At 39.8% G+C, this 16,368-nt stretch overlaps 1 protein-coding gene across 3 annotated transcripts in view; it reads right to left on the bottom strand.

Moving 5' to 3' along the window:
* pdgfra (platelet-derived growth factor receptor, alpha polypeptide) overlaps positions 1 to 14,920 on the bottom strand; it is a 30,929-nt gene extending 16,009 nt beyond the window's left edge. Inside the window, exons 1-18 of one of the 3 annotated variants that reach the window (XM_088349731.1) lie at positions 14,709 to 14,920; positions 11,709 to 11,782; positions 11,354 to 11,632; positions 8,695 to 8,955; positions 7,393 to 7,532; positions 5,617 to 5,779; positions 5,266 to 5,458; positions 4,156 to 4,271; positions 2,929 to 3,225; positions 2,580 to 2,846; positions 2,372 to 2,502; positions 2,124 to 2,292; positions 1,849 to 2,038; positions 1,643 to 1,758; positions 1,408 to 1,534; positions 1,138 to 1,334; positions 456 to 550; positions 206 to 338 (exon numbers count right to left, since the gene is read on the bottom strand). In XM_088349731.1, the coding sequence (XP_088205857.1) occupies positions 206 to 338; positions 456 to 550; positions 1,138 to 1,334; positions 1,408 to 1,534; positions 1,643 to 1,758; positions 1,849 to 2,038; positions 2,124 to 2,292; positions 2,372 to 2,502; positions 2,580 to 2,846; positions 2,929 to 3,225; positions 4,156 to 4,271; positions 5,266 to 5,458; positions 5,617 to 5,779; positions 7,393 to 7,532; positions 8,695 to 8,955; positions 11,354 to 11,632; positions 11,709 to 11,769 (2,935 nt within the window). In that variant the 5' untranslated portion in view covers positions 11,770 to 11,782; positions 14,709 to 14,920. Of the gene's footprint in view, positions 1 to 205; positions 339 to 455; positions 551 to 1,137; positions 1,335 to 1,407; positions 1,535 to 1,642; positions 1,759 to 1,848; positions 2,039 to 2,123; positions 2,293 to 2,371; positions 2,503 to 2,579; positions 2,847 to 2,928; positions 3,226 to 4,155; positions 4,272 to 5,265; positions 5,459 to 5,616; positions 5,780 to 7,392; positions 7,533 to 8,694; positions 8,956 to 11,353; positions 11,633 to 11,708; positions 11,787 to 14,519; positions 14,562 to 14,708 lie in introns of those variants that run through there. The other 2 variants (XM_088349729.1, XM_088349730.1) reach the window with 2 other exon arrangements.
* Between the last annotated feature and the right edge of the window lie 1,448 nt (positions 14,921 to 16,368).

Genomic DNA, 16,368 nt, shown 5'->3' with positions numbered 1-16,368 from the left:
TTCATAGAAAGTACCTTTTCGGGTCTGCCAGGGTGTCGTTCAAAATTATTTATCCTATTTGGAATTAATAAATATTTTATATGCATATATTGCCTTTATAAAAAAGAAATATGAAAATCTTGACCATCTTCCTATGGGGTTGACTCTACCTATTTTCTTACATCACACTATTTGTTGAATCACATCCCTCTGCCTCAGAGCTCACCCAGCACAAGCCTGTCCCGTGGGAACTCCCATCTGGAATCATAGGGCAGCTGCATTGGATCCACATAGATGTACTCGTGGCCATCAGGGCTGACTGACTCAATCACCCTCCAGCGAATCTCATAACGTGGTTTCTGAAAACAAATTGTTAGACTGTCATGGGGTGGAGTGATAGGATTTTATGGAGAGAGCTGCGAGCTATTAGACGGCGGGGGGAAAACACGAGATAAATGGATGAATGAACTCAGTACCTGTTTCCAGATAACAACCAAGACAATGAGTGAGATGATGACAATGACCAGCAGAACCAGCACAGCAGCAGCTACAGTCAGCTCCCGATGGGGGCCTGTTTGGGAGGACAGTCAGGGGTAAAAAGCATGATCTGATGGTGTTTATGATTACTTTGATGAGATGTTAACATAAAAACAATCGACCAAGCTTTAAGACAATCTTAAACAGTTTAAGGTGAGTGACATAGTCTTTTGACAACAAAATAGCCCTGTGTTTGTGGTTTATGTCAAAGAATCACGGGCAATGAAGGACTGCTAGCTTTTTGCTGGAGTCGTGAGTGTGGTATATTGTTTAGTGCTTTTGAACTTTCAACTAAAATTGGCAATCTGAAGTAGTAACGCGAACATCATTTAATATAGCATTTAGCATTAGCTTTGGTAGTTACATAACCAACAGCTAACAAATTTTTGTATTCATAGGTAGTTATTATGCAAGTATTAAGATGAAAATCTGGTCACTCTAGTTAGATAAATATTGTGGGAGCAAAGAAGTTGACTGATTAAAGGTGACTATGGGTTATTAAGTTCTGGAAGGATCACATAGCTTACTGTCCTGACAACTTTGACACTGACCAAACCAGGAAAAGACTTAACAATATCAGAAGATAGAAGGTATGGGAATGCAGTCTGCAGTTATTCTTACCATTGGAAACAAGCTTCACTTCCCGGCTGACTGTGGCTATTTCGTTGTGAGCAGAGCAGCGCACCGCTAATGTGCTCTCCAGATGACCAAACATGACCTGGCTCTCTACGTTGTTGTCCTCATCCATGTGCGACTCCACTTCCACCTCGGTAGAGTTGGCGGGGAGCGGCACCCAATAGGACGAGTCATTGGCACAGCTGAATAATAGAAAACCAGCTGAAACAACCGGAATGATTTTTGGGTCCAATTCCAAAGTGAGCACGGGCTTACTGTTTAATGTTTTTACAGATGAACCACTCCACTTCCGGAGTAGGCTGCCCCCCTGCGATACACACAACAGACTGGCCCGAGGCTGACCCGTGGTGGATGTCCATTAGGTCCACGATGACCGCGGGGACTGGAAGAGTCGCAAATATGCGAGATAACGCCGTTAAAAGCCCGCCGGTGCAGGAAAGAGATAGCGTTGAAATCACAGTGAGATGAGTTCGGCATTCCTTTGGCTGACCTTTGACTTGGAGGTGAAAGCTGACGCTATGAGTTTGGTTTCCATTCTCCACCCTCATGGTATAGTTCCCACTGTCTTCTTCCTTTGCACGGATAAGGGTGAGGGCACCTGTGTACCTAAACATAAAATCAAAAGGATGGATATTTTGGTTTCCTCTCAAGACCTCAGTGCTGTAATTCTGAGTGGAGTTGGATTAAGACTCCCACCTGGTCTCGCTGACCTGACGCAAACTGGTTAAGATCTCGGCAGTAACATCGCTCAGCGGGAATCCGTCTTTGAGCCAGGTGACGCGAGCGTCAGGAAATGAGTCAATCTCGACTGTAAATACACGGACCTCATCCAGATCAGCCGATTCTTGGCTGCTAAACTCCGGCCTCAGCAACAGAAATTCGTGCTCTGTTCAAAAGCAGAGGCTGGCCTTTCATGGAATGTTTTTTTATCAGCGTTAAACAATACCTGATAACACGACATGTTAAAATACCGTAAACTGTGATGGTCAGTTCTTTGGTTTGGCTCTCGTTGCTCATGATGTCAGTGATGGAGCAGGCATAGTTGCCGCTGTCTTTGGCCGATGCATGCGGAATGGTCAGTGTATAAAGAATTTCCTGATCTTGCTTATTGTCCTGCACTGTCTTTGTTGCGCGGTCCGCCTGCCGCATACAAAGTACTCACATCAGATTTGCCGTGACACCCGCTAACATGACTTTAAACTTTTTATCCACCACTTACTATTTTGCCAGGGTACTTCCAGTGGTCCTCCAGTATTTCCGATCCACGAGCCAAACAGGTGACCGTTATCGGGTCTCCGACCAGGAGAGCGGTTCGTTTGGCTGCCAGCTCAACTTTCAGTTGGCCACCGCCTGACATGCAGCAATTAAGAAAGTCAAGTGTTGAAGCTGAATGGCTGATGTGCTCTTTGTTTTTGGTGGATACGCACCGGCCCAACCATGAACGATGTACTGCTCACTGTAGTGGACTTGTCCGTTGACAACAGCCTTACAGACGTATGTGCCAGCAGTGAACACACCTAAGGCACCTCTCTTGCTGTCATAAAAGCACGGGATAGGCTGTTGGGTGTCTTCGTTTATGAGGGTCACGTTAGCACTTGGATTAGACACCCGACACTGAATTTCCATCTCCTCGTGGCCAGACAGGACGTGATTTCCGAAAGGCACAGGTGACGGCACGAAAGGGACATCTGGATCTGAGCAAAAACAAAGAACCTGCTCAGCCAAGGAGTGAAACGGTATGCCCTAAATACCTATGAAGCACCATTTGAAGCAGACCTGGTACATAGACATAGATGCTGCTCTCCTTTGCATCATCTGTGGAGTTGTGGCTGTAGAAGCAAGTGTAGAAGCCAGTATGCATGGCTGTGGCCCTGTCAACTGTGATGGTGGTGACAAATAGACTGCTGTTGTCCTCCTGCGTCTGCTCGGGAACGTCGAGTGGTGTGTCCCAGGCCAGCTGGGCTTCTCCTCTGCAGGTGAGTGTGAAGGGAGTATGAAGTGCCACCACCATTTCCTCTGTCTGCGGCAATAACACCGGACCCGAGGACAGCGGGAAGGTCAAGGAAGCGGAAGCTGAAAGCAACATGTAAGAAATTTAATTGGACTGTCCACAGTCATTACATTTGCATTTTGTCCTCTGTGCTTCAAATAACTCATGGACTGCCATCCCTATGAATCTTGATAAGCCTTGCTTAGGCGGTTTTCCTCACATAGTTCCTCTTTGCCTCACTTTTGTCATCATAGTCAAGAATGTTTGCTTTGTAAATATTACGTTGAAAGGGGCCAGATAGAGTTTTTCACCAGCAGAGTGAGGACAATATCTGTGTATTTTTTGTAATTGAAAAAACAGCAGCCTGGTCATCCTGGAAGGGGAATTACCTCATGTGCGGTCCCCTTCTCTAGGTTTCTTGATTTTCCTCATTATGAGGTTTTTGAATTTTTCCTTGCCCTCATGTAGGTTTTAGATCAGGGGATGGTGTAATAATAGTCTGTAGTTTGCAATAGTCTGTAGTCTGTGCAGCCCTTTGAGACTTCTTGTGATTAAGAGCTATACAAATAAACATGACTCGACTTGACAATATTCAAAGGGGAGGACCTAACAATTTCAGACCTCATTTTGAGGGTAAAATCTTGGTGTAAAGCATTAGGTTTGAACTTGATTTTACTGTAAAAATACAGTGGAAAATGTATTGAATCATAATCTTTCTTCATTGCAGCATCGCTATTCCCATTCCATTTTGCACTATATGTTTCAATTAAAGTTGCAACTGTATAAGAAGTCGAGTGGGATGTATCGTGCAATTTTGACTACTTCCAATTATAAACATGAAACTAATGTGGGTTTTTTGGGGGAATTCAGCCAGAACAGAAAACTAAGACAGAACCCATTGTTCTTGTCCTGAACCTCAAAACTGTAAGAGCGCTGGCTCAAGAAGAGTCTTCCTTTCCATTTTAGTTTTTGTTGTTATTAATCAAACTCTAACTTTTGCTTGAAGTTCTTACCTTTGACTCTGAGGGTGAATGAGAACTGGGCGTTACGAGAGCCACTCACGGCTGTGATAGTATACATCCCACTATCTTTTTCCAGTGGCTGCCGGAAGATCAGAATACTCTGGTACCTGCCACGAGAAAGGGCATGTTTGTAAAATATATCAAAACAAATTCTCCGGATGCGCTCATCTTTTGGGTATTCATGTAATGAATTTTAAGTACTTGGTCTTTATATTTGCAGTGGATCCAGGTGTTAGTTATTTTAGCTCTGAATAAAGCCTAAAACAGATGTGCTCTCCCCCATCCAAGCATAACAACACACACCAGCCCGGAGCTCTTAGAGTGCTCAGGTGGTTTATTTGATCTACACAAAGAAAAAAAAAGAAACATGCAAAATCAACAATGTATTTCTGCAGGTGGTTAAGTACTTGGCCGGAGCCAAGGAAGCGGGATCGTGGCCCAGAACTTTTCAGAGTTTATTTTGAGGTACTGCATAAAGAATTGCCCCAATTTTGCTCGCTAAGAATACATCAAGTGCATTGGTTGGTATCTTTGGGATATTTCTGCTTCATTTTCCGCCCCCCCACCGTGAACATACAGTCCATATATATTGAATGCAACAGTTATATCCCTCCATATGGGGTATAAGTCCATGATTCTGGCACTCCTTGTTAACAGACAGGTCGCAGATATGGGGCAAACAGGGGTGGTACTTGGTTGATTTTGTTGCGTGAAATGGATGAAATCATCCATTAATGTCAAAAGTTAAATGTGGAAACAGCATCTATTTTCTTAATGTTGCCCATGCTTGCCTCCATGTTCGTACTGCAAACAAACATGTACAAGTGGTTATTCGTTTGTCTCTAGACTTGAAATCGATTCATTACATTTGTTCCAGTCTGCGCCAAAGGAAACAATTGGTTTAGGTGTAGTGGCGCTCTTAAACTGACGGTAAAATTTCAGCGCATACGCAAACATTCACGGAACTAAATAATAGAAAAAAAATCTGGGATGCACAAATGACTCAAAATTCGAACCATAATTTGGCGAGGGAACACTGTATTGTGACATAATTGAAAGTAGCCTTTTGAACCCTTTTCACATTCAAATCCAATGTCTTACTTGTTGCCATGGAGATGGGTCGTTTTGGCGTGGATGTAGTAATTGTTCAGTATATCTTTGCCGTCTCGCTGCCAGGTCACCGTGGGTGAAGGAGACGCATTGATGGAGATAGTGAACTCGGTCTCTTCCAGGAGGCTGACGAACTCGGTTGCCAGGATCCCGCTGTGGTCCAGTACCACGAAGGAATTTTCTTCTGCAGAGAATGGGAAATAAGGCGGTCTTAGAGGAGGAATTTGTAGGTGAGTGTAAGGAGACAGTCTGGTCCGGCATACATCTGTCATAGCCATCATGTGAAGTCTGATGTTTAAAGCAGAGGAGAAGCTCGGCGGTATACCGCTCGGAGGGTCTTACCGAAGACGGTGACAGCTGCTGAGCTCACCCGGACTTTTCCAATGGATTGGTGGGTGACAGAGCATTCGTAGGTGCCGCTGTCCTGAGGGCTGGCTTGCTCGATTATGAGGGTGTAGAGTACATGGTCATGGAAAGTCTCTTTCTTCTGAACTGCATTGACAGCCTATAAGAACAAGAAGAGGGATTGTGGAGATGTATTCAGAGTATTTACAGTAGCAGTTAATGGTTAAAACACTGTATGGTGGGCAAGCAATGAATCACAAGAGAGTCCAAAAAACTCAGCTTCAGCTCACTGAAAAAACGCTCAGGGGAACCCCTAAGATCATGATCTGAAAATGTGCTGTAGAGATTAAACCAAGAATAACACCAAGCACTCGCTGTCGTGTGCAAGGCTGCATCTACATGTCTGGCGGCTGGTGCAAGGGGTCAGAACGCTTTGAACTTTTTGGTTACGGACTGTCGGTCCTGCACATGGACTTTCCCAAGACTGTTAAGCATAAACATTGGATGACGGATGTCTTGGTCGTAAACAAACGAGAGCCATCCGTTGGTCAGGCTTTGTTTTTCCAAAGGCGTTTGCTCTGAGCCTGCTGAAAGGAAGGCTAAAAATCGGAGCTTTGGCTAATTTGAGACCGAGGACAACAACGTGGAGGCATGGCCGGCGGTTGCAAGGGAATTAGAGCACGAGGAGGAAAGGGAAAGTTTTGATGTTTTTGAGTCTATGAAACTGAAACTTACAAGTGGTGTAACAACTATAAAAAATAACACATTTCAAATTGGTTGCCTATTTCAAATTTCCCCTTTTTCAGTCTTTGATAACGTGTTTTTCTTGTTTATCTTGGAGTTCACTACGTTATCAATGACAAAATGACTATTCTATTCTATTCTATTCTATTCTATTCTTTTAAATCCATTTTGAATTAGAAATTATCAAAAACCTTTACAATTTCTACTTTTCAACACATTCTTATTGATTTTCATTCTCAAAGACTGATTATTTAGTGAAATCAAAATGAACACAATGCATATCTGTTAATTTGACACAGTGCCCTTAATAGCAACACAGAAATCTTACTAGTTTGATATGACCATTTTCGTGGTATAAAGTGGCAAGCCTACATTTAAAAATTTGCTCTCCTTTTGGAAAATCGTCATTAACATTTTACACATTTCATAACATGTTATGGTCCATAAAAGTCACCAAATTGTATTACATTTATTTTTACTAGAAGATTAATTTGAAATACTGATTCAAAGACAAAATACTTGATTAAAGGTGCTGTCTGGAATTCGGAAATGTTCTACTCGTTGACACTACCTTCTGGCTTAAGTCATTAATGCAGTCTCTGTCGAGCTGCTTGTGTGGCGCGTGAAAGTATATGCATTTCTTAGACACTCATGTACTATCTCTTCTTTTTTCATCTTTTTGGGGGTTTGGGTTTGCTTTAAGGTTGTACTTGAAACAGTCTTCTTCTGACTTTCACCATTTTCATGCTAACAGAAAACCACGAGGATGAGCACGAATCTGATTTAAATCACCTCTCCATCCTTTTCTGCTTCCTAAAGTGTTGTGAGTCCGGAACAGCTCTGATAGGAGTAAGATAAAAGCAGATAGGCGCAGTGGGAAAAAATACAAAGGCTCTTTGACCTCAGTTGGGCACTGTTAACACATGTATACTTTTAACTTTTCAAGGACACCTCAAACAACGCACCTTACTGTTAAATATTGAGTTGATGGTTTATTGCAGCCCATTAATAAAAAGGAATGCAGCTCACCTGTGTTTTTGGGTGGAGCCACTGCTGCTGAAAGGCGGAACCTGCAGGGGCCACGCAGGTGATGTTGAGGGGCTGCCCCGCCTTCAAGTTCTCCAAGCTAACTTTGACGTCCACATTGAAGTCCTCGGGCTCTGTTTCCACTGGGAATTAAAAATAATAACCAAATATGGGCAGGGTTAGATCATCATCTGACCACTTGATCACTAATTTGTCATGGAGCGCTGACACAGACATGCACTTCTGAGGAAAACAGGGCCTGTTAGATCATTTCCAAACCAGCAACATGACCTAATTTGTGAGATTTAAGATGTTCATCATAAATCGCGTCCGCTGGATGAGTTAAGTGCATTATTGAGCATTTTCCCTTTTAATTCTAGAAACTGCCCTCGTTGTGCACCCATGATGTCATTGTGAAACATGTTTGACATTTATAACTACCACTTATGCTAACTTAAATCAAGTCTTATTTCAACATACAATTAAAAATAGCCAGATTTCAATGTGAGTACATGTAATATTTGTATTTTGGCTCTTTAGGCGATGACAGTTGACTAGATTTCTCGGATAGATGAACTTTATGTAAGGATTTTTCCAGAAAACGCGTTACTTTTAAATATTTATTTTGTCCATGAAGTATTTTAAACTTTATGTATAAAAGTGCAAGTGCACTACAAAAAAGTCTTGCCCTATTCGCAATTTAATTTTGCTCGTTTTAGTTTAGTATTTCTAATGTTGTGAGATTTTTTACATACTTCGCCAGTAAAAAAAAAAAAAAATCCTGGAAATTCACAATGACTAACAATTTTAATAGCAATTTGAGGGATTTTTTTTTCCTTATCATTTTGGCAAACATTTTTTTCTCTTTTGATTTTTCTGACCACCTCGCAATCATTTTAAGGGTTTTTTTTTAATTAAAAAAAATCAAGAAAACAAGAAGAAGAATACATAAAATGAGCACATTAATCAACCTTTTTTGTGGCTCGACCGTGAAATAATTTTTAGAAATATATATATTTTTTGTTTTAGTATTAAAAAATGTCAATATGGTAAAAAAAATACAATAATCATTTTAGTGATGATTTTTTTCGTTCTGGACCCCTAAAAAGTATGAAAAGTATCTAAAGAATAGACAAATAAAAACCATAAATAAGAAAAAAATATATATATTTTTTTGGGGTGGTACCAAGTAACAGTTATTGTATTGTCTTTATTGACAACTACTCAGAATTTGTATTTAAACCAATCACAATATAAAAAGTAATTGACCATCCCTAATTACAATACGCATAAAAGTCTCCTTACCATTTTCCTTGACAGTGTAGACATCACTGGTAAGCACCAGGCCACCGAGGTTGGTCTCACACTGGTACTGACCCGGTGAGAGGTTACCAAAAAAGCCTAGCTTGTTATCATAGAAGGCAAACATCTTTTCTCCATTGGAAACACTTCTCAGGGTGACGTGGGAGTTGGGGTCCGAAACGCGGCATGAAATTGTCACTCCCATAGCGTCCATGGGGACCACCAGATTGTGGAGAGTCTCTGGGACGAAGGGAACCTGCGGATCTAGAATGGGTGAATAAAGGACAGATTTTAAGACCTTGTGTTTTTTAGGAACACGGAAACGGTCGTATGAGAAGTAGAGGGTGTTCCAAAAGTATTGGGCACATTTTGATTTTGAATATTTTGAAAACTTGTACGGATAATAAAACATATCTGATAAATTCAGAAAGCTTCTAATCTTGATTTTTACATGAAATGTTCAAATATCTTCAATGTGAGCGCCACACATCAAGCCAAGAGTCAAATTATTGCCAAACGCGCTGCGTTGTCAACAGCTTCTGTTATCCAGTCCTTCAGCTCATCCACGCTAACACGCTCAAGCCTCAGGGTTAAACAGTTTTGTGAACATAACCCTGCCAGACAGACGGATTGAACGGTCTGGGCAGAATGATCTCAATCTTATGTCCTGGCCACTCAGATCTCCGGATCTCACAACATGGGATTTCTTTTTGAAGAGCTTTGTGGAAGGATTGTGCCTGCTATTCCAAGAGATGTGGATGAGTTGAAGGCAAGACTAACAGAAGGTGTTTGAAGCATTGACAATGCAATGCTGGGGCACATTTGAAAAATAAGGTGGCTATTTTATCGTGTGACCAATGGCAATGTTCCCTGTAATTTTCCACGGGTCTGAGCGTTTACACAAAGTCGGTGAGCAACGCTTGAAACAACAGTGAGCAACCATAATCCCAAGTGTGGCAAGATAATTAATTATCAAACATGTCCAAAACTTGACATCAAGTTACATTTTGCTGAGTTTCCGGCAATGCAAAATTATTTTTCACTTTTGAATGAATTGACTCATGTACTATTGCAAAGGTTGCACGGTCTATAAACGTCGTTTGTTCTTACACTTCTTTAACAAGATATCCATTTCTTTTTATTTCCTGATATATTTTATCGCATAATATTAACATTTTGGGGGGCTTATTTAGTCGGTTGTAAGATACAGAACTGTACTTAATCACATTTTTTTGTGGAAGTACAATGTTGGCAACAAGATTCACTTGATATAATGGGAAATTATTTGAATGCAACACAAACTTTTTCTTCTTTTTTCTGTGTTTTTTTTCTCTACTTTTTTTTTTAATTCCTTTAAAATAAATCTCCTTGTGTTTATTTTTTCCGAGCTGTTACTTTTTTCTTTTTGTTCACTATTTACTTTTTTCCTACATTTCTTTCTTTTGTTTTTTCCTAAATGTTTCTTTCTTTTTTTCTCTTCCTTTTGTTTTTTTTTTCTCAGCTTTTCACTACTTTTTCATTTTGGTATTTTTTTCTTTTTTGTTCTATTCCCCCCTTTATTTAAGTCATTTTGTGCATAATTTTACATACTATTTTTAAAGAAGCAAAAACAACCTGAAGAGTCGTTTAGGACCCGAAAGAGCCGGTTCCTTTTAGTGAACCGAGCCGAAGAAGCCGGTTCTCGACAAACTCTACTAACTTTACTCAACTTCGCTCTACTTCGACTCGATTTCAAAATACCGCATTTAGGACACAACGTCAGGGGAACCCGTGTATTTTTACCTTCATGCACTGTAACTTTGACTTAAGTCGCTTCTTAATTAGTAATTTTGAGCCCTCAATTTTGTGCGCTGGCTAGATTTTCCTGTGCGCTGAGAATGTGCGAGCAGTGCGCAATTGCGCACGCGCGCAGCTTAGAGGGAACACTGACCAATGGTGCTTTTATTGAACATCTTTGAGCATTCCATGTAAAAATTGAGATTACAAGCTTTCTGAATTCATCAATCAGATGGACATGCATCCCCCTAAACCCCCTTGCCCGCTTACGTTTTGTTCCCCAGCAAAAATGAGCTGGAAGGTGTAGATTTGGCATGGACCGAGGTGACATGTTACCACCAATATCAAGCAATCAAGGTTTTGTCTCCACTAATATTATATCTCATCTCATCTCTCATCTCTTTAGCTGCACCGCTTTATCCTCAGTAGGGTCGCGGGGTGCTGGAGCCCATCCCAGCAATCATCGGGCAGTGGGCAGTGGGCAGTGGGCAGTGGACACCCTGAACTGGTTGCCAGCCAATCGCAGGGCACACAGGGACAGACAACTCGCTCGCTCATTCACACCTAGGGATAATTTGGACCGGCCAATCCACCTGAAATGCATGTCTTTGGAATGTGGGAGGAAACCGGAGTGCCCGGAGGAAACCCACGCAAGCACGGGGAGAACATACAAACTCCGCACAGGAAGTCCGGTAGCTGGATTTAAACCCACACAGGAGGTTCCCAAGACCTTAGAACTGTGCCTGCACACGCGCTAACCACTGCGTCACTGTGCTGCCCACCCAATATTATGTGATCACTCAAAAGTAAATAGAAAAGATCCACCTTCCGAGGAAGGGTGTGACAGATAATAATTGGGAAGCACTGCTGTAACATATAAACATACCTGGGACAAAAACATATATTTCCGCTTCATGCTCCCCTTCCGGGTTTGCAGCCAAATCCTCATCCACGCAAACATAGTAGCCGGTGTTTGCCGCCGTAGCGTTGTAGATGAAGAGAGTTGAGGTCATATAACCCGGCAGCACAAACGTGTTCCTGGGCAAAGGCTCGGCCCAGGTGACGCTTCCAGAACCGGTGCAGCTCACGTTGAACACCGAGTCTGGCCTCAAAATAAATTCCTTCTGGTCTGAGATGATGATGGGTGGGTTCGGGTCACACTTGGCTGTCACATAAACATTAGAGTACATTAACAAAGCACTTCCACTTTAAAGCGTGAATAAAAAATATATTTTCCGTACCTGTGATGGCCAGCATCATGATGGACCCAAAGAACATGAGGAACATTCTTGAACCATCCATGTTGATGGACGTTCTGGCTTGGAAGGGATAAATAATATATTGAGAAACGTTACAATCTACCCTTCAATTGACATTTTACTCGATTATGCGTGCATGTATGAATATATATTTAGCATTCTGTAGGAAACAAATCAGAAAAATATATTTACTTTTAAATTACAATAACACACAACATTAAAATTCTACTCAAACCAAAGCCCCGATGACCAAATTGTCAGATGTTTTCTGTCACTACATTTTAATGAAAAAGGAAACAAATATCCTTAAAGCACAGAAAAAAAAAGAAGATTTAGAGTTAACCTGAAAGAATGGTTAGAACTTTAGTGTTAATATATTTAAAAATATTGTATTTGATATGTAATAAAATAACCTTTTCCAATGTTTGCCTAGTAAACCGTTGACTTAAATACATGAAAGGAAAATGTTCACTTGCATATTGACTCAGTTCACTTTTACCGGGATAAAATATGCAAATGTCTGAGCTGGCAAGTCAAATAAAAAATGTGAAATCAAAAGAAAGTCACAGCGTCCAAAAACAGCACAAAAGGACGTTTTTTTCCTCGTTTTTCAAATGTCAGAATAAAATACTCTGGAAGCCAAAGGTAAAAAAAACGCTCGCTTCCACGTATTTAATTCGATGATTATTTTGAGTGCCGCTAGAGGGCGTCAAAGTACAAAGTAACAAACTTGTGAAATGCACGCCCGTGAGCTGTGTTTGTCTTCTTTGTTTTTTTATTTGGAACAAGAAACTATTACAATATTCACTGTTTTTTCTTATCTTTGAAGACAAGAGTGGAACAAATGACACGCTCCATGAATATGAATATTTGTGTATTTCTATAATCTAAGTACTGATGACGTTTGTTCTACACCAATAAATTGAAGTCCTTTTAACATGATAGCATTGTATTGTTTGATGATTTTTTTGTTGTACTTCATGTGAAAACTGAACATCTTTGGCTTTTCAAAGGATGATGACGATTTTTTTTGTAATACTCTAACAATACCTTATCTAATTTTAATCTTGCCCGAACTGAACTTTGATTATTATTACTCTGTTATAATGGTTGTTGTTGTTTCTAGGCGGTCTAGGCTGAACCCATTGTTTATTTAGATATTTATTCTGAATCCGTCGAGTATTAGGTGATAGTAAATATCATTTAGCATTTATTGTTGTAATAAATCGAATAAACTAATGTATATTGTTTGATAAAATGCATGGACGTATCTATACCTGAACACTTATATTATATCTTATTTTCATACACAGTAAGTTTTAATATATTCCACATTACGTTCAATAAATTGCTCATTTGGAAGGAAATTATTTTCATTGCAGCACAGAATCCATAATAACCACGTTTTGATTTTTGCTTGTAGTTCTCTAATGAAACCGCTAGAGGGAAACACAGTCCACCTTTTCAAACTTCCCCGTTTGTCGCTGTTTTTCTCCTTTCCCCCCAGTTAAGAGTTAATTGTTTCTTCATTTTTTCTCTTTTTAATGTGTCTCATTGGTATTTATCGAAAATACCTGAGGGAACACGTGTTTTTTCTTGTGTTTTTTCTTTTAAAACTATAGTTTCATTTTGTTTTGTCTGGTGTCTCTTTTGCGCCTTCGGTAAAAATATTACTTTTTGACCTTTGAAATGTTTCTTAAGGCCTCCATCCTTTTACTTATTTTTTTTTTCTAGTGTCTCTGTTGCATCTTTGGTAAAAAGGGAGCGTTTATATCCTTTAAATTGCCTTTTTAAAGTAATTTTACTTAGTTATGTTTAGTGGTTCACTTGCACTTTGGTTAAAAAATGGAATCTTTTGACTTTTGAATTGCTTTTTTTTTTTTTGCATAATTTTAGTTAGTTTATTTTAGTGTCTCTTTTGCACCTTTGGTAAAAAGGAGACTGTATTGACCTCTGATTTTAGTTATTTTTATTACATAATTTACCATTTCTTTGGTGTACTGTCTCTTTTACACCAAGAAAGAGACTTTTTTTGATCTTTGAATTGCTTTTCTTTTTCCCTTTTCTTCTTTTACTTAGTTGTGTTTAGTGTCTTTTTTGCCCCTTAGTTAAAAAATGACTTTTTTGACCTTTGAATTGCTTTTTGCACATAATTTTAGTTTTTTTTTGTGTGTCTCTTATGCACCTATTGTAAAAAATAAATACTTTTTGACCTATCAATTGTTTATTGTTTTTTACGTATATTAAGTTAGGTTCGTTCAGTGTCTCTTTTGCACTTTTGGTAAAACATGACAAAAACCTTTTGACTTTTGAAATTACTTTTTTACATAAATGTAGTTAATTTTGTTCGGTGCATCTTTTGTGCTTTTGGCAAAAAGAAGAAACAAAATCAAATACTTTTGTTTTGCAAGAATGATCAAATCATTTTAAGAAATGTAATACTGAACCCTAAATCAAGTGGTTTGTGTTAAATATAAGAATCGAGGTTCATTTTTCTATGCAGGGATCTGCGCGCAATTGTGCAACTTGTTACTGGCGCTCAATTGCGTCCAATTTCTTCTAAATGTGTGCTTCTTTTAACCAGGAATATGTTTAAACGAAATAAAGAATAAAAAAGTTGGCTGAAAATAAATAATTAGAACCGTCTGGCTCTCCTCGAACGAGCCTTTCTTTTAATTACATCCACGGATTCCCCAGAAAACAAAAACAAGCCTTAGAGAAATTCCAAAGTCGGTGGGGGAAAAAAACAAGAATCCTTGCACCGGTAGACTTCCAGGACTTTGGTGGTGATACCTCCAGCTGTGCATCGCTCCTCTTCAGTCGGGTGTTCCTCACCTCCAGCAGGAGGGGGGAAAGAGGTGAGGAGAGTGACCAGATGGCGCGCAACGGGGGTGACGCAAATGCACCAAACTTGCAAAGCATAACTCGTTTGGAACGCTTTTGATTCAAAGGAAACACTTTTGGAACATTCCTTCAATTTACCTTGTGCAATCCTCTCGTTACAATCCTTCAGGGTGAGTAAATCCACAGAAAAGGGAGGGGAGAAAAAAATAGTTGATTCCAAAAAAAAAAGCGCTTGATAATCCACGGAGCGCACCCGTAGACGTGTTTCGTGTGAGTGCGTGTCCACGTCCACGGAGTGACTGAACGAAGATGACCTGCAAGTGGGTCTAACTTACAGTCCTGCCTCCTCCTTCCCTCCTGCTTTTCTCCCTCCCCTCCACAAAGTCATCATCTGGCTCTAAGTAAGTCACTCTCAGGAAATGACTCCCCCCTTTCTCCCAACTCCTCCCCATTCTGCCCATCCCCCTTCAGTACTCACGCCGTAAAGTTTCTTATAAATCCGCGAAAGCACCTCGTTTTATGTTTTAAACACATGCTATCGCTGTTCAGACTCTGAATGCTTTTGCAACCTGCAGTGGAGATAACTTGTGTGGTGAGAAGGGGAGGGGCCTGTGTGAAACTGCCTCCTTTCAATTCAGTTTTAGATGGTTAGAAAATGTTAACCCAAAATTATTAGAGACATATCTAGATGAGGATAAAGTTTACATGCCTGGGAATAAATCACTTTTAAAATCATCCATGTCTTTAACTTGAATCACTCAAAGCTGGTGATGATTTAGAATTTTTTTTTCACAAATTGCAAAATTCTGGTTTCAAAAATGTGTTCTATTAAATATTATAATGCACCGTTTACCAACTTGTTCGAATTAGTTATCCAACTCCATTAACCTACATTCACCTAACAATGCACGCTTGTTTCTTGATGGAAAAATGAACAAAAGACCGGCATTTCCGCACAAGGGCAGATTTAATTTCTTAAATAATTTAGCTAAGTGAACTTCATCAAAAATATGGCCGAATTAGCTGAATTAGTGTCGCTCAAGTCTTCTTCTGCTTCTTTCTCTCGGCCCACTTTTTTTCAGCAAGCTGGTGTGCCGGCTCCTCCTATAGGCGTGCCAGGCAAGCCCCCACGTGGGGTCCACACCCTCGCCTCGATGTCTGGAGAAACTCAAAACAGCAGAGCGTTTATCAAAACAATGCCTGACGTCCTTCGTCAGAGTCCTGTTATCAAAATTAAATGTAACTTGTATTTAACTGTGTAAAATCCTTTATAGTAAAATGCATAAAATCCTTCAGTGTTCACACTGAATGTTATGTTTTTATGTTAAAAGTGGCGTGAATTGTTTGAGATATCCTTAAAAAAGGTCTCTGACCTTTTAAAAGTTGAGAGCAATTTCTTTTAATGATAAGAGCGAAGGGCTCAACCAGTTTGATATGAATTTTTCAAATATCAACATATCATGTTATTCCAATTACTGTGTTAATATTACGTTAGTACCCGGTTAGTTATTAGAAGTAAAGCTAACCACTTAAACAGTGGCCTGGTGAGTGATTTACATACATAAATTAATCTTATTTATAAAATACACTTATTTATAAGAGAACTATGGAAGTGATCACGTATTTAAAGGTGAGGTGCATTGTTTGAGGTGTCCTTAAAGTTAAAAAGTCAAATATTTTGTTCTATTAAGCATATGTTAGCAATACCCAACTGAGTTTAAAGAGCCCTTATGCTTTTTTCCCCCACCGTACCTATCTGTTGTCTTATTTTTAGCTTTTGGAACACAGGAAGAAGGAA

The sequence above is a fragment of the Urocampus carinirostris genome, chromosome 12 (genome assembly GCF_059441175.1).
Source record: "Urocampus carinirostris isolate Australia breed hairy pipefish chromosome 12, RoL_Ucar_1.0, whole genome shotgun sequence".
Classification (NCBI taxonomy): domain Eukaryota; kingdom Metazoa; phylum Chordata; class Actinopteri; order Syngnathiformes; family Syngnathidae; genus Urocampus; species Urocampus carinirostris.
The sequence above is the reverse complement of the archived record's forward strand: the minus strand, read 5'-3'. Positions and strand labels throughout refer to the sequence as shown.